The sequence below is a fragment of the Pagrus pagrus genome (genome assembly GCF_965226575.1).
Source record: "Pagrus pagrus genome assembly, chromosome: 14".
Classification (NCBI taxonomy): Eukaryota; Metazoa; Chordata; class Actinopteri; order Spariformes; family Sparidae; genus Pagrus; species Pagrus pagrus.
The window spans coordinates 18,548,515-18,566,300 of NC_140198.1; the positions used below are offsets into that span (position 1 = coordinate 18,548,515).

At 40.7% G+C, this 17,786-nt stretch overlaps 2 protein-coding genes across 3 annotated transcripts; one reads left to right on the plus strand and one right to left on the minus strand.

Annotated features, from left to right (window-relative positions):
• The first annotated feature begins 2,278 nt into the window (after nt 1–2,278).
• On the plus strand, nt 2,279–8,632 carry cdc23 (CDC23 (cell division cycle 23, yeast, homolog)). The gene is made up of 16 exons (XM_084372683.1): nt 2,279–2,451; nt 3,112–3,184; nt 4,214–4,351; nt 4,456–4,498; nt 4,598–4,703; nt 4,791–4,923; nt 5,143–5,320; nt 5,413–5,510; nt 5,622–5,703; nt 5,977–6,130; nt 6,219–6,338; nt 6,455–6,530; nt 6,625–6,686; nt 6,908–6,986; nt 7,130–7,249; nt 7,974–8,632. Exons 1-16 carry the CDS (start codon nt 2,339–2,341, stop codon nt 8,124–8,126), a joined length of 1,728 nt encoding a protein of 575 aa, XP_084228809.1. The 5' UTR covers nt 2,279–2,338; the 3' UTR covers nt 8,127–8,632.
• A 118-nt stretch (nt 8,633–8,750) lies between these two features.
• kif20a (kinesin family member 20A) lies at nt 8,751–17,547 on the minus strand. 2 transcript variants are annotated; one of them, XM_084372681.1, is made up of 19 exons: nt 17,337–17,547; nt 15,538–15,711; nt 15,192–15,317; nt 14,951–15,070; nt 14,704–14,842; nt 14,428–14,603; nt 13,682–13,781; nt 13,289–13,501; nt 12,944–13,055; nt 12,769–12,831; nt 12,516–12,659; nt 12,264–12,432; nt 11,990–12,142; nt 11,617–11,756; nt 11,320–11,422; nt 10,908–11,103; nt 10,713–10,804; nt 10,477–10,614; nt 8,751–9,496 (listed from the first exon to the last, which is right to left on the minus strand). In XM_084372681.1, the coding sequence occupies exons 2-19, from the start codon at nt 15,703–15,705 to the stop codon at nt 9,119–9,121; spliced, it is 2,730 nt and encodes a 909-aa protein (XP_084228807.1). In that variant the 5' UTR covers nt 15,706–15,711; nt 17,337–17,547; the 3' UTR covers nt 8,751–9,118. The 2 variants fall into 2 exon arrangements, with proteins under 2 accessions (XP_084228807.1, XP_084228808.1); XM_084372682.1 differs by lacking the exon at nt 8,751–9,496 and adding an exon at nt 9,575–9,668.
• Between the last annotated feature and the right edge of the window lie 239 nt (nt 17,548–17,786).

The following is a 17,786-nucleotide window of genomic DNA, read 5'->3' on the forward strand; positions in this document are numbered from 1 at the left end:
TCAACAAAGCTTTTGCCATTGGGAAGGCTGGATCGTTGTGCACTTGAACCAGCGTGGTGTATTCTGTTATAAAACCGAAAAAATGTGCTATGATTACAAGAACTGATGAAATTTTGTGGCAATGCTTCTAAAATGAACGTCAAAGACTCAGAAGTCTATTTGAATGCCAGCGGCTGTCTAAATGAGACGTGACACAGTAAAAACTTTGTCTTAAAACTTTCATACCTCAAACATAATGATCTGAAAGGTTGCTGTAAGTGTAATTCTCTGTAGATCTGCCTCACCCTATCTTTTAAAGAGCCACACGGGCAGGTTGACCTATTCAAATTCAACAAAGAGAGGTCTGAAAATAGACTGCGGGTTAGGATTCGTGCTCCTGTAAATAGCCGCAGGGACATTATAGGGGTCACCAGCAAGCATTTCGAGGCTGGAGGCCAGGCTGTTGCTGGGCAAATGCCATATATGTACATAGTGACATGAATATACAGGAGTGGACTGTACTGAGGAGGAAACAGAAGTTTGTATGTTTGCAGTACCAGCTCCAAGAATACGGTTCATCCAAACCAAGACTTTTCACACTTAGCTGAACTCAGAAGTGTACAGAAAGCCGAGAGCTACAGTAAGTCCCAGATTATGTATCACAGGGTCCAAATCTGCACTCGACTTGTGTTTCACAATGATTTGACTGGACAGTGAACAACTCGTCGCTTTCCTGTAATTTCAGTTCACATTAGATATCTTAAACCCCATTCTTTTGGGCATGACCTCTAAAAGTCAGGGCTTAACCCCACTCTATAGCAGTGATAAGCCCACAGCTAATGGTGGGGATATCACACATTTGAAGTTCTGAGTGAGAAAGGACTGTAAGCTCATGGCTAACAGAGCAGTAAACTCCAGGCTAATCTTGGTCTCCAGGCTAAATATAGCGCGAAAGTCCTGCTGATGTTGTTATGTCTTTGTCCAGTATATGATTGAAGGTGAAGAAAACAAGGTAGCACTATTGCTAAATGGATTCAAAGATTGTGTACCGTATGTAACAGAATTGTTTCAAAACTAATTTGATGTGAGGCTCATGCAATTTAAAGTGCATTGCTTCCTTTTTCTTGTGATATTGCGGGGTTTTTCCATGCAGTGGCACAAAACTGAAAGAGAGACATGACTGAGGAGACATTACAACAAAAAAAACTACAATTTAGAAAATGAAAAGCTCATTAATATGTCTCCAAAAGAGCTGAAAATCTTTGTACAAGAGATAGGAGATGTTACTAGAGACTATACTGAAGGTTAAACTCCTCCTCCTTAAACAACTGCGTAACACTTACTTGTAGACTTTTGTCAGTGGCCTGGATTTTGACGTCCCTGTTGACCTTGAGTGTCTTGTGGAGAAACTTATTACCGAAGTGGCTGGAGAGACATGTTAACTGGCGCATGTTTGTGGGACCTAAACCTCTTCATTATCATCATTATCTTTATTTAAACAGCGAAGGTCATTGAGAGCAAACTGTCTTTTGCAATGACACCCTGATAACAACACATATAAATATAACAGTACATTTAAAACGATAAAAAATTATTTTGCAATCCACATAAAGCAATGGAGTTAACGTCATCACAATTAAAACACCTACATTTGTATCACTCACCGTCTAATAAGAGAGTTAAAGTGAATAAAATGGATTACAACATCTACATTCACACTGCTCAGTATCTATGAAAAGAAATTTAAATTCATTGAATGGGATCAGCTGGTCTGTTTAAGAGTTTCTGCAAGTTGTTGCACAGTATTTTAAAGCCAATTTCCCAATCTAAGTATTGACATGGTAATCCTCAAGGACCAAATACCCTTGAGATCTAGTGCAGTGTGATCTTAATTTATAGCTTAGACGACATGAGAGTTACTTACCAAGAAGTGCTTTATAGATAAACCTAATTTGGATGAAATAATGCATATTGTAAGATGGTGAGATTTCCTTCAGTGATTTTTTTATGCGTCATTGTTGAACAGATATAATTATGCCGTTCTTGATTTGTGTCCTCATTATTGCTTCATAATGTGGCAGTTATATGAAATATTATGAAAAATATTCAACTTGCATTTAATATTATCAGGCTAAGTACATGTGAGTGTGATACAAAGTAGTGTATTATGTGCAGAAGGGTTTAATAGGTCATGATTAGAATTGCAAACGCTGTGTTATTCTAACAAGACCACAGGTTTATGCAGAAGAGCAACAACTACAGGAGAGGGGAGGAAGGTGGAAGCGGAAGTGATGTCATCATTAGTGGGCGGGACTACCTCTTTGTAACTTCCACCAATAGCATACTTGCTCGCTAAAATATGAAAATGGCGGCTCTCTGTAGTGAGTTTGGGGACCTGGTACAAATCAAGAAACAGCTAATATCGGTGATATCGCTTTGTAAAGAAAGAGGACTTCTACACAGCGCGAAGTGGTGAGTCCGACTGTGACTAATGCGTCATTAACTGCCTCTCTTTTTGCTCTGTTGTGTCGGTAACCAAGCGTTAACGCCAGTTAACAGTCGGTTAGCTAACGTTAGCAGTGCTACTGAGTGTTGACAGTCTCTTTATAACAACTGTGCTAACGTTAAATCTGTTTACTGGATATATTAAGTGTGTAACACTATTAATGTTGTAACTTACATCAGCTAAGAGCGTCGTTAACTGATTACTTACGTCAAAATCCAAAAGGTTGATGGATTTTATTGTTATAGAAAGTAGAGCATCCTGGGACCACAACACTGTGAGCTGAGATAATGTGTTACTTGATTGTCAGGTGTCTAACTATATCACATAGACTATAGTATAATAGCACTGTTATCAAGGTGCTAATGTGTAGCCTTAAAGTTTTTTTTTAATTTTAATTTTTTACCAGTACTGGGCTCAATTTGTAGTAATTGTCAATTACTGTCAATTAGAAAATCTTGAAAGGACAAAGTTGGATTTAAGAGAAAGCAACTTTGTGGTGTTTTGCATGCTATAATTAGAAATCTACTGTGATAGAACTAAACCCCTAATCCTTAAATGATCCTGTCAGTTATCAGTGCTACAGATATGATACTGTATGTCACATGCTTCCTGTCTTTGCATTTCAGGGCTTCTGAGTTGGCATTCGCTTTGGAGCGTCTTCCCAAGGATGAATTACCTCCGTCACCTCCTTTTACTGAGGTTTGTACACTCCCAGGCCTGATGTATTTTTATGGTTCAAAATCATTTAATGTATACTGTATGTCATTATCACAAATATACAGTATATATGTTATCAGCTTGTTCCAGCTCTTCATTAAAGCTGTATAATATTTAGATTCATGGTTTATTCCAAACTAAGAATCCATCATTTTACAGTTACATCATCACTCCATCAAATGAAAGTGTTTTAGATATGTTGTGCATCATTTTAAACACATTTCCCTAAATCCCATTTTGATTAGTTCCTAACGAAGATCATCTTTAAGAATGGATGGAAGTGTAGTTTTAACAATGGTTATCAAACAGGAGTACATAACGAAATTGCTAGGGAACATTTTTGCCACAAAATTGGTGCAGTTGTGAGTTTTTACGGCAGCAGGATGGCATATTTTTGATCTCCCACAGTGCCCATGTTTAACATTATAAATGGTAACTGTCACCCAATGGCGTGGTATAATCAATGGTGATCTGTCGCACAAAAGGATGTGTCAGATCAGGATTTTGCCACGCAGGCGATACCTGTTTGTAGAATCAATTTCATTGTTAGTTTTGGTCTTTTTGTGACATTTGTTGACATTAAGAATATCACTAGACCTATCCTTTGGACACATTATAAAACGAGCAAAGACTTGCATTTGAGCATTAAAAAGTTAGAAAACTGTATTATATAAGGAAGAAATAAACTATCTCAGGTGCAGTAACATGTGAAGTGTGATTGTTCAATTCAATGACGATCAGTGGTTTCCTTTTTTCAGGAAGGGAAGTGTTACACTGCCCCCTAGTGACAGCTTTTATGTAAAAAGCAAAACTGGCTGATAATATATTTAAACTTTTTTAAAAAGGGAGGAAATTATTATTTACTTTTATGTATGTTGTTTTTGTACTTTTTTCACTGAAAATGTATTAATGAAAAAAGAGATTTACCTTTTTTCTTTCTTTGATTAAGTTAAGTTGATAAAGATGAGTAGAATGAGTTTTTCATTTTGTGTCTGTCTGTCTGAAACACAGGACGATGCACAAGACCTGGACGCGCTCACACTGGCCAAATCCTACTTTGACCTGAAAGAGTACGACCGTGCTGCTTACTTTCTGAAAGGCTGCTGCAGTCAGAAGGCTTATTTCCTCTATATGTATTCTCGCTATCTGGTAAGTTCTAGATATCTGGCATGCCCACATCATTTGTTCCTTCATTTCATTCAGTGACGAGACCGCTTTCACTTTGATTGAAAAATGTCTTTCTTTGTCTTCAGTCAGGCGAGAAAAAGAAGGACGATGAGACGGTGGACAGCCTGGGTGAGGACTTGTCTGTTTGGTCCATTTAAAAGAGAACTCAAACTACTTTATGCACTTTTATCCCTGAACTATTTTTATGTCTGCTCTGTGTGATTCTAGGTCCTCTGGAGAAGGGTCAGGTGCGCAATGAAGCCTTGCGAGAGCTGAGGGTGGAGCTCAGTAAGAAGCACATTGCAGGAGAGTTGGACGGGTTCACCCTCTATCTGTAAGAACCTTTCCTCTAAAGTGGACACGCTTTCCTCAGATTATGCAAGGAATACATTGATCATAAACTGTGTTTGTGTGAACACAGGTATGGGGTGGTGCTACGAAAGCTGGATCTGCTGAAGGAGGCGGTGGAGGTGTTTGTTGAGGCAATTCACGCACTTCCTCTTCACTGGGGAGCCTGGCTGGAGCTTAGTAACCTTGTAACCAACATTGAAATGGTACAATGCCTTTGTGTTTACACATATAACCATTTACACCCCAAATCAATTCTTATAACACAGCCTCGTGACTTTTATACAAATTTTCATCACAGAACAAATGCAAAACTTTCTAATATTTAATCAATGCGAAGAAAAGACTTAAAGAAGCTCTATCTAGGGTAATTATAGACACTAAAATGATTTAATCTCCATTGGTCTCTTGGTCTTTCTCCGCAGCTGAAGTCCCTGTCTCTGCCAGACTGCTGGATTAAAGACTTCTTCATGGCCCACATGTTCACAGAGCTGCAGATGATCAAAGAAGCGTTGCAAAAATACCAAAACCTCATCGAGGCCGGTTTCTCTAAGAGCACTTACATCATCTCACAGATTGCAGTTGCCTACCACAACATCAGAGGTATATTCTGCCTCTTTTCAGAACGTGGCTTGTCAGAACAATGTTAAGGGAAAATGTTTAATCTTACAGCACTCTGTCTCTTTTCATTCCAGATATCGACCAAGCTTTGGCTTTGTTCAACGAGTTGAGGGAGCAGGATCCGTACCGCATCGACAACATGGACACATTCTCTAACCTGCTTTATGTCAAAGTGAGTTCGCCACGTTGTTTCACAGGGTTGATAGAGGTCTAAATTATAATAAATCCAAATTATTGAAACAGTTTTTAGTTCTGTTGCTGATGGTAACGAATACTTCCACAGAGCATGAAGCCAGAGTTGAGCTACTTGGCCCACAACCTGGTGGAGATCGACAAGTACAGAGTGGAGACATGCTGCGTTATCGGTAAGTGTGGATGAAAGCTAAATTCTACAGCCAAATTTTCAGAAATTGAACAAATAGTTAATGCACACATATATTTTATAGTAACTTCTCGTAAATCGTTTTTAACGTATTAATTGACGGACAAAATATTGACTGATAGCTTCATATTATTTTGGCTTACTTTTTTCTATTTCATCTCTTATAAAACATTTGTCAGCTGGTCCGTCAACATTTTTTAAGACATCATTCAGAATTACAGCAATTTTTGTAATAAGTTGTGTGTCTCATTCACAGGTAATTATTATAGTTTACGCTCTCAGCATGAGAAGGCAGCTCTATACTTCCAGCGGGCCCTCAAACTGAACCCCCGCTGCCTTGGCGCCTGGACTCTCATGGGCCACGAGTACATGGAGATGAAGAACACTTCGGCTGCCATCCAGGCCTACAGGTCAGTTCAAAGCGGCTTGACGGATTCATAACAGCTTGTATTGTTGTTGTGAGTGTTTCCTTGTTTTTAACTCTACTTTGTCCATCAGGCATGCCATTGAAGTGAACAAGCGTGACTACCGTGCCTGGTATGGCCTGGGTCAAACATATGAGATCCTCAAGATGCCCTTTTACTGTTTGTACTATTATCGAAAGGCTCACCAACTCAGGTATGAAGAAATAAGAAGGTGTTTTATGCAGGAGAATGAAAATAATTTAGAAACAAAATGTGTTCAAATATCCAGTCCTCAATTTTTTATTTTGACACTGTGATGTATTTTTCCAGGCCCAATGACTCACGCATGCTGGTCGCACTGGGTGAAAGCTACGAAAAACTGTCACAGCAAGTGGAAGCCAAGAAAGTATGTTCCAACTGTCAGTGAGTCATAGTGTGTGATATAAACTCTCTGAGGTTTCTGACTTGTTTTTGATTTGACATATTCTGTTTTTGTCTAGTGTTACTGGAGGGCATACTCTGTTGGAGATGTGGAGAAAATGGCTCTTCTCAAACTGGCAAAGTAAGTGTCTGTCAGTGTAGAATGAGGAAATATAGTTCAAAAAGTAAGATAAACCAGATGATGTGGTCTAAAAATAAAGTAGTTTCATCACATTTTCTTCAGCATCAAGCACAAAATAAAGGTCTGGTCTGCAGCTTTATTCTTTGTCAGACTGCATTTCAACATGTTGTTTGTATCAAACAGAAATAGGAGCTGAATGTAAATTGTTTTTCCTTCGTCAGGCTCCATGAGCAGCTGAATGAGTCCGATGATGCTGCCCAGTGTTATATGCTTTACATCCAAGACATTTTCTCTTGTGGGGTAAGCATTTTCAAATATCATTTGTATGTCCACAAATGTATGTGTAGTTTTGGGCTGCGAGAAATATTAATACAACAGCATACAATTCAGGCCATGTGTTTGTTCAGAAGAAACATGTTTCCAATAAAATCCCATCTCCACAGGAACAACTGGAGCATGCTGAGGTGAGCACAGCCCTGCGGTACCTGGGTCAGTACTATTTCAAGAACAAGCTCTACGACGAGGCGTCCCTCTGCGCTCAGCGCTGTTGTGACTACAATGATGTAAGTGTGCCTGCATAATCACAAATAATAAACACTGTGTTGATTGTTATTGTGATATGAGACTACATATTGTCTAAAATTTTGGATATCATATTAAGTGTTGTTTGTTCCTGCTTTTAAAGGGACATTATGTAGTTTTGGAGAAGATAATCTTTGATAATATTTACAATATTAATGAGATTAATATTTATTTTTTCCATAATTGAATGAACAAGCTATTCTCAGAGGAAAATACACACACACACCAGAACACTGTTTGAAGCTAGAAAGGTGGCAGGGTCCGCCAAATATAAACAAGGGAACACGGTATGAAACTGTGTTGTCCTTTTTAAAGTCAGTTTGTTTATTCAGTCTTGAAAACAAAATGTTTATTTAGTTTGTTTAGGCATAAAAAAATCATTCAATGAAGATCTTTCTCTTCTGATTAAAACTTCTTCCCCAAAACTACATAGTGCACCTTTTTTAAAGGCTGCATTGCAGTAAAGTGATGTAATTCTGAACTTACCAGACTGTTCTAATACTTGCCTTTACCCTGTCATTATATCCACTTTACTGATAATTATTTATTAAAAATCTGGAGGTATTTGATCAAAAATATTGTCATACTTGATTTTGTCACCCAGTCCTAGCAATTGAGATTTCAAAATATTGATATGTATCGTGGAATAGTTAGATGTATAAGTAGTAAAACACTGACTGGTGTCTGTGGTCACTCTGCTTGTAGGCTCGTGAAGAGGGAAAGGCTCTGTTGAGGCAGATCTCACAGGTCAGAGATCAGATCGAGACGCCATCAGCAGATCTGTTCGCTCCACTTTCAAACAACAACACTCCTGTCAGGAGGGTGTCTCCACTGAACCTCATCTCCTTCACACCCTGACACTCACCGGCTTTAAAATGGACATTTTTTGTATCCTGTGATATTGTTCTCGAGGTTCAACTTTGCCAAAACTGTTGGAAGGATTTTTGTTGACACAGAATGGTCACTGACATTAAACTTACTGACATTTGTTTATAAAATGTGAGATCCTGATGGTTTTTGTCCAAGCTCAGACAAGTTCTATTCTCATCATGTGAAAGCAATTAAAGCAGGAAGTGCTGAGGACAGTTAGCTTGATTTACATACTGCAGTGAACCTTATAAGGTTTTGGAATAGATTTTTAAATACACTCGCCGCTTTTGTATACTTCCACGCCCGGTCAACAGTGTAAAAAATATCCTTCAGAGCACAAACAGTGCAAAGAAGGGTCACCTTGAACTATTTACATATATACACACACACACACACACACAAACACATCATGTTTTGACTTGCAGTCATGAGTTGTGCCTCATCAATGCTGTTTATATGTAAATAGTTTAAATAAAGCATACCTGTTATGTAAAGACTGTCTTCCTTTGTGTTTTTTTTTAATGATATACATGAAATTGCTGCAGTACAGTAAATATATTTTAACAGGTGAATAAAATGCATTTCTTCTTGCTATAGACATCTAAAAAAAAATGTTTTCATTGGTTTTATTGTGGAAAACAGAAGAGTGCTTACAGCAAAGGCATGTGAAGAGTTGCAGAGACAGAAAAGGATAATTACACACATATGAACTACTCATGCCATAACCATTAGTCACTGGGAAGCTTTACAAGAGCACCTCACTTCTCCTAGTAGCATGCACACTGCAACCCTATCTTAAAGCAACACTTTTTTTTTTACTGGCATCAATGTCTTAAATGTATTTGGCATGATAACGGTGAGTTAACCGCACTGCAAAAAGTGAATATATACAAAATATAAAAATATTATAAAGTTGCCAGCAAATATAACAGTTTGCATAATATCAAAAAGAAGACACTCTGACTGAAGCTCCAAAGAGCTCAGTACTTCCCCCTGAGACTACGAGGGGTGGGGGCAGGGCTGCGAGGTGGAGACTGCTGGCGAGACCGCAAGATCCGTGAGTAGGGGGTAATGTTTGCGTCCTCAACAGCACGAGTGTTATATTTACGCGTGGGGGTACACGACGGGAACAGGGACTGGTAAAAGGGCCGTTTTTGCGGAGGTCGGTTCTCAGTGTCACTTGGTGCAGCGGCTCCACAGCCCCTCTTCTTGCAGGACGCCGGTGTGGTGGAGTTATCAGAACCTGAGGGGGGCAGCTGAGGGCGGAGGGCCTGTGTCTGGGCCAGGGTCTCTGCTTTCCGCCTTAAGTCAGCTTTGACCAGCATCAGGCCGTTCTGGAGCTCCAACAGGGTCTGGTCCTGAGAAGAAGTCAGTAGACAGGGTTAGACGAGGCCACAGAGGGGGAAGTGAGGGATGAAGTGGGAGGTTGAGTGAAAGAGAAAAGTGAGGCAATATGTAACTTCTCGAACATGCTTAGCAGTTATCTGCCTGGTGTGGATGTTAGAAACCTAGATTTTGTTTCAAAGCTGGCTGTGCATTGAGATTATTAGCGAAGAGAGAAGAGGGGGAGAAAAAAGAAGTAATTTTAAAACTTAGAAGTGCATGTTAAGAGACGCTGCTTTAAGTACTGCTTCTCTAAAGTTCGAGCGTCTGTAATCAGCATCAAAGTGAGAAGAGATAGAATTACTGTCAAAACTCTGCCCTTAATGAACTTCTAGCAGAGACGCTGACAGGCATGACTATATTGGGTCGTGATCTGGTTCAGTACTTTCTGCTTCAACTGAAAGTACTGAACCAACATATGTTTGATGTAGAGAGCAACACTTCTTTATTTTTAGAAATTATTAGCTCATCTTATCCAACTAAAAATTATACATTCAGTTGAAGCCTGCAGTAACACGATTAAATAAATTGACACAAACTATCACCAACAAAACAAAGCTTAACTTCAGAGTTACATTATTTAAATGAATGAGCTTTCCCACACCATGACATCTATTGTTTTATTGTATTGATTGTGACATGACTTGGGGCAGAAATGTTCATGGAAGAGGTAATGTATGATGTATTCAGGTTATCTTTCTTCCTTACTCTCCAATAATCTGATGTTTCTGCGGAAGTTAGGGCATTAGGTGACCAAATAAAACGCACCGTTAATTAAATTGTTTTTCTGGGTTTGAACATTGTATCAACATTTTGGGGTAATGTAAGCACACAGCACTAACAAATATATAACCACATTTCTTGCCGATTTATACGTTTATACATACATTATAGAAAAAGCTCAGTTCATAAAATAATATATTATATGATGTTATGCTGTACATGTCTGTCGTACCTGTTTGGCTAGTGTCTCATCTGCAGCTGTTAGTGCCTGCCGCAGCCTCTCCCCTCCTGTGTTACGACAGCAGGCTCGTTCACCAGACTGGAGGCCCGCCCCGAGCCTCTGCAGGTCCAGACGCAGCTGACGCAGGTTCTGTTGAATAAAGTCAGAATTGAAGTCTTCCTGAGGGTGAAGAGACTCATGCAGCGAAAAAACAATGGTGCATTTTATACAGTACAGCAGTAACTCACCCTTTGACCCTCCTCCAGCTTGCGGTCAGCAGCAGAGGTGAGGGTGCCAGTTGAACCTGGGACTTCCAGCTGCATCTTCAGCTTTATCAGCTCTACACAGGCAAACAGAGCAAGACGTCATATATATATACATTGACAATATCCTAGGATAACGTTACATAATCAGAGCAGTGTTTCAGTCACCTTGTGACTTACCGTGTGTCTTGGTGAGCAGCTCAGCGCGACACTGGTCGAGCTCACTGCGCAGCCTGCTAGCTTCTGAGTTACTTGTGACGCGCTGAGATCGCCGAGGCCCCTCAGGGTCTCCCTGTGGCGCGGACACAGGCCCCGAGTCTGTTTCCTTTCTTTTATCAAGAGCGGCAGACAAAGCTTCAATCTCCTGATCTCGCTCCTGAAAGAAAGGATTAAATTCATAGCAGCTGCATTCAAATATCTTCAGACACTGCAGCAACAGCATTACAAATATAACTACATTGTGGACATGTATTGCATTTGGGGAAGGATCTAATTAAACTTAAAAGTGTAGATTTTACAGATAATGTGTGTGTTGAAACCAGAGCATGGGGACAGACACTGGCTGAAAGTAATACAAACGTAAGGCTCTCACCTTCAGCTCCTGGCTGTAGAACTTCTTCAGATGTTTCTGAATGTTAGCTATCTTGTCTTCATACCTCTCTTCGATAAGAGCCCTGTCTGCTTCCATGGTCTCTCTATAGGGGGAAAAGACAAAACTCAGCATCCGCATTTACTTCAAATTCCAGCATTGTCTTATATTCCAGTTCATTTTGCAACCCGACTGTTGAGGGGAATGGAAATGATTTGTGCTCTTTTTAAATTACTTAATAAAACAATTGCAGCCTGCTTAGTATTAGAAAAGGCATAATGGCCCACCACAATCACATACCTGAAGCCATCTTGCATCTCAGAGATGACCTCTTGCATCTCAGAGACCACCTGCTCTCTCACGTTTGCCTCAAGCACCTCCTTCTCTTCCCGCTGGCGCCGCACCTCTTTCTTCAGAACATCAATGGCCTGCAGCAAAGCCTTCATAAAGCACAGTCGGCGGTGAGGAACACTGGTTATGTTTTTAAATCGAGACACTGGAAATGCTGGTATAAAATGCTTTTTATATATGCTTTCTGCAGACTTGCTGGCTATGTACATGCATCTAAATATGTAGTATACTGCTGTTTAAAGCCTCCATGGCAAGATTTTATGATTGAGAGGTTTTTTGCAAAGTAAAGAGAATTGGTTGTGGAGATAATAGTAAATATTACCTCAGTGTTTAACATGGTGATATCTCCATCTTCAACATCACTGTCATCCTCATCATCTTCCATCACCGTGCTGTCATTACTGATTCCTGTCGGGTCGCGCAGCAGGGACAGGATGTAGGCCACTCTGGTCTTTGTGGACGGACCATGGACCAGCTGAAATGGTGCAAGGGACATTTTTAATTCCTCTTTTGTCTTATCCCTACATGCCAGACTAGATCTATGAATCTTTAAATCACAGACGTTTGATGTACAGTGCAACAGCGTTGTCTCTTACTTGAGTAGCAATAGCTGAGAATTTGAGGGCTTGCAGGGTCTCGTCATAGATGGAGGCACATGGATTGATGTTGACCACCATGCAGGAGGTTCCTCTACCACAGAAGAATGCCTGCAGGACCCGGGTCAGTTTGCTGTCTCTGAAGGGCACCACTTGAGGAGGTCGTGACCTGTAGATGCATTAGGAAGTTATTTATAAATAGCTCCTTCTCAGACAGCAGTGTTGTACCTTGATTTATCATTGGACACGTACTTGTTGTTCTGGTTGTGCCTCAGAGCAGCTATACAGCGTCCCAGAGTTAAAAGGGAGGTGTTGATGTTGTTGGCCTCCTTCATCCTCTCACCGTTATGCTGCTCTTTGCAGCGTTCAGACCCAGCCAGATCACACACAGTCAGTCTAAAAAAAATGAGACAGTGTGAGACACAGACCTGTTTTAGCACTTCTACAATCACAAATCTTAAAACCAAAACTATCATTCAGAGTAGGCAACAAAAGGTTAACTTACTCGCTGATGTGCATGGCTGCCTCTGGGCGGACGTGCAGAACACGGATGGAGAAAATGCTGTGGCTGTGGGGGTGATAAATGTACGATCAGAGATTCAATCAAGTGTGAGTCCAACAAATGTGTCAAAATAAGTCAAAATGAGGTTTTGTAAGGCAAAAGTTTAATGTGGTCCTACCTGCGGCTGGAGTTTTGGTTGAGGTGAGTGCTGGCGAAGCTCTGGTTCCGACGTCCAGCCCTCAGAATTCTCCAGGCTTCCTCAGCACTACGGACCTGGATCCAGGTGAGGTCTGACAGAACAAGCAGAAAAGGGAAAAATTGATACTCTTGCAAAACAAGAAGCAGTAGCAACAACAAAAATGTTATACATGCTACTGTACAGCTCATACAGAAGTAGTGTAACATCCATCAAATGAGGTAGGCTGAATACTGGGAATACACACTAATACATACCATCCTAATTAATGTTAACTTAATTTAATGTTCTATAAACATGATTTTTTACATTTTATTTTAGAGTTACCTTTCACATAGGGGTTGCCCTGCTTGTCGTCACTAAGCCGCAGTGTGGCCCTTTTCCTGGGCTGCAGGGCGGGCGAAGCGTCCAGTAGATCATACAGGAACTCATTGTAGATCTCATAGAAGGACACCCAGATAGAAAACTGCACCCCTTCTTCCAAATTATCTCCTCCACTGTGTGAGAGGCTGTCGGGCTCCAGACAAACACTGTCAGTGTCTGCAGAGAGAGAGTTGAAACTCAATGTACATTCTATTTCGAAGAAAAGGGCTTTGAAAATGTGCTTGAATTTGCTCAGGAGCATTTTCAAAGGGGTGTTTTTACAGCCCTTGTTTTTGCTAAATTAGTCTCGATTTGTAATATACAGTTGTCCAACACAACACAGGGTGTCTTCCTTACCTTCGAGCTGGGTGGCGATGTTACTTGTACACGAGAGTCCTCCGACTCCACTGTCCCAGATTGTAGTGGTACCACCTCGACGAGAACTCTGATTCTCGTCCTGCAACAAACAAAAGTAGTACATCAGCTCATTACTGTGTGCCAGAAGACACTTTCATTTTTTATGATTAGTGATTACCCAGATTAGAAAAATATGACAAGAACCTGAATACATAAAAGTTCTCAAAGATCAAACCTTTATCTTTTTTTTATGGATAATTAGCCATCCAAGCTCACTTGTCTCCTACACATGACAGCTCTTTCCTTTACTCAGACAAAAACATAAAATCCTTCTACACCCCTTCTTTGGCTGTTAGAGTTCTTTGCTTTCAATCTAGCGTTTGGGCGAGATATTTCAAGGTGGAGATATCATTAAATATTTGGCAATTAATTAAACTGTTTCGTGAGCGATTCAGGAAACGTGACAGACTGCATCGTGTCATCGATTCTAGTTGGATATTTTTCACCTTTAAAACGTAAACAAAACTGAGCGCATTACAAGTTGGTTGACGCTGAACTACACTGAATACTTCCATGTCTGAGTTCATGATGAGTTAGTTAGTTATTGAAAATGACACTTTCACAAAGAAATACACAAAAGTACATTACTGATAGATACTTGGCAGCAAAGGACACTGGGACATAATGTAACAAGGAAATTGCAGTTTTCATTTCACAAGATCTGTGAAAGTTCTCCTTCTGTTTACCTCTTTGAGCAGAGAGTTTCTGCGGATTTCCTCGACCCTGACCTCACCAGCGTCAAGCTGCCTCACATCCTGATACATGACAGGCTTCAGGTCCATGGCACCATACAGACGACCCTGCAGTTTCCTGAAGAGAGACGCTAGAGCCCGGGGCAGGAGGCCTGCCTCTCGACCAATGCCTGTGGGTCAAGGTTTGAGATTTACAGAGCTGCAAACACTAACATCACAATCAAACTGGGGCTTTTTACAGATGTAACCAAGGAAGACAAAAAATCTTACCCTGAATAGTGTAAGTCTTTCCAGAATTGGTGACACCATAAGTGTAGAGGAGTCTGTTTTCTCCTTGAAGCACATCTTTCACCATCTTCTTCATCGTGCACTCATAAAACTGTTGCTGTGTGGTCTCTGGTCCAAAAATCTATGACAGATGGGCAGTGCAAAACCATCAGTATGTGACCTTTTTATTAGAAACACTTACAGCAAGTCATCACTTTTTTAACACTGTGCACAAGTGTGACTCTCCCACCTTCGAGAAACTGAACTTGTGCATGCTCTGGGTGACACCCCTCTCTGCGGTCCTCATGTTTTGAGATTCTTTTGGAGCTTTGAGCATCAACGTTTCCTCATCTTGGACGGCCACACAACCCTGAAAGAAGAGTGAACCTTGAGCACAGAGTAGATGTACAGAAAGTAATAAATGCCTAACCACAATCAAATAACACCCACAGAAAATGCCTGTGGTTGTAATGTTGTCTTTCTGGTCTCACCTGTTCTTCTCCTCCACCTCTCTCAGTGTCAGTAAGTGGCCTGATGCGCAGAAAAACCTTCACCCTGTCTGTGCTCCCATCATCGCAGCTTCCTTGTCTCACCGCTGCAGGTTTGACTGCTAGTTTCTAGAGACACATATTTAAAAAAAAATTATTTCATGTTTTGTTGCTGACATAGAAGATTTTAAATCATAAATCATTAAACCATTAAACAAGCCAATACATGGGAGGAAGAAAGCCAACCAAGGTTTCAAATCATTCAACACATTTTTACACCTTTTGGATCATTTGTTTACAATGAAAACGCTGCAGGGTACAACAAAAAAGTACTGCAGATGATGCTCACTGGTTCTATAATGGATGGCCGGGTGTCCAGGCCGGGGGAGATGACCGAGATCTCAGGCAGACGTGGTCTGGACGGGCCTCCATGCTCTGCTGCCGTAGACTCAAACACAGCGATTTCCTCATCCTCATCGTAGGGACATCCACCCGGGGAGGACAAACACAGCGCCATGCTTTCCTGTTACAAGAAGACCAATCTTCATGAGTATGAGGTAATTGCAACACATTTCAAACCTTTCCGTGAGCCAGAAAATGCATGTGAACATTGTAATGTCCCTGTTCAATATAAATATAATCATAATCATAATCAAGAAGAGCTGTCACAACAACTCCCCCATACAAATGTGAATGCGCTTTTTTCCAATGATGAGCCTACAATTAGACCATCACTGAAGAACAGCTGCAGGCAGAAACTCAGCATTATGAGAGGTTTAATCACGATCAGGGTGTGTCTTCAGACAAGGTGAGAAAAACACACAGAAACTGGATGAAGCCTCCATGCCTTTCAAAGCCAAACAGTTAACTCTAAGAGTAGTCAAACAGGAAATGACTTCACAGGCATCACCTGTCCTGACAAGTTTAATACTGATGCAGAAAAATGACATCATTAAAATTTTAAATCAGCAAAAAATGCATTTGACTGTACTGGGCTCCTCTAGTGTTTAACTGTGCTGACAGTAGGGCCAGAATAGTAGGAAAAGAGGAACTACACACAGTATAACATTTACATAATCACATAGACTCTGGCTGGTATATGATGCTATGATGAATATTTTTTCCAAAAGAAAGCATAACAATCTGGACAGTGAACGACATCCTCTCCTTAGACCCTCGATTCGAGTGAGGAAAAACGTGCCATATATAGAGGGGAAAAAAAGATGAAAGAAACCTCCTAAGAGCCGCAGAGGAGGGACACCTCTCCCTGGATGGACAGACATGTAGTAGATGTACAGAATCACAGTTTACAAATTGCATCGAGGCTCCACCAGACTCCCCGTCTTTCCAGCAGAGACACAGGGAGTCTGACAGTAGCTTTATATGCAAGGTTAGTCTCTACATGACCATCTAACTGAGGTCATACTAGCACTCACACTGACCAGTGAGCCCTGACCATCTGCATCACACCCTGTAGTTATGAAGCCACACCTCCTGCACTTGTGCATGCAGGTTGCATTTTTGAATTATGCAGAGAGAAGGACGTAGCTATCTTAGTGATAATGTATGGCTAATATAAATTCAATCTGACTTGACAGCAATATTTGAACTTAGCTGACATGACACTTTTGAGGGTGAAATTGATATTTTAAATCTATATTTAAAATAATAATAATTCAGATTTCAGATATTACGTAGGACGTTGTTTTCAAGATAACAATGGGGACTTTTGATGTAGCTGTGTAATGTAAAGGCAACCAGCCAACATTATGCTATACAGAGAATTACTACTGAACTATACTGACAGTTAACGTGGTCTAAGGTGTTTCACAGTCATCCTTTTTAATGTCAATTCGCTTTTTACATTCGTGAATATGAATTTTGATCAAAAACCATTTCATCACGAGGTGAGTGCGTGCGTGCCTAACGTAAACGTAACGTGCACGAGAGGCTGCGTCCCTGTTTGAAAATGTTAAAATCTTGAGGTGCCCCTCACCAAACTAACACAAGACTGCGGGTGTTTGTTGTTGTAAATTTTACATACATGGGTTCAACCGACATTTATACTTACAGCTGTCTCCCGACTAACAGGTTTATTGTTGTTCAGCCTCGAACAAGACACCTGAAAGCAAAAGGTCGATTTCTTACCTCGAATGTCAGAAAATGCGATGAGCGCCGGTGTTCCGGTGGCTGAAGTACTCGACTAAAACTGTGACTACTGTGTCACAACTGAGCAAAAGTCACCTGAGCCTAGCTAACACTGGTCTACCGCTTCCTCTCGGTTTCGGGGCACTCTGAGCTTCAGCTGAGTTATTTTACCCGACTGCGTTTCGTTTTTGAACAATGCGCTTCCTCCGCAGAGAGAGTCGCCGATTGGCTAAAGCTGGTGACGTTGCGCTCAATAGCTGCCTTCTGATTGGGTAGCGAGGGCTGACACGGTGTTCTGTTCAAAATGTGTCTCTCTAAACAAAGACGCCCTTCATGAGTTCCTATCACGTGGTGTAAATAAAGGTAGAATTTTTTGAAAACATGTAGGTTTGGGTTAACAAGTTTCTCACAAGAGAGTTGATATATGGCTAATTTAAAAGAAAGACACAA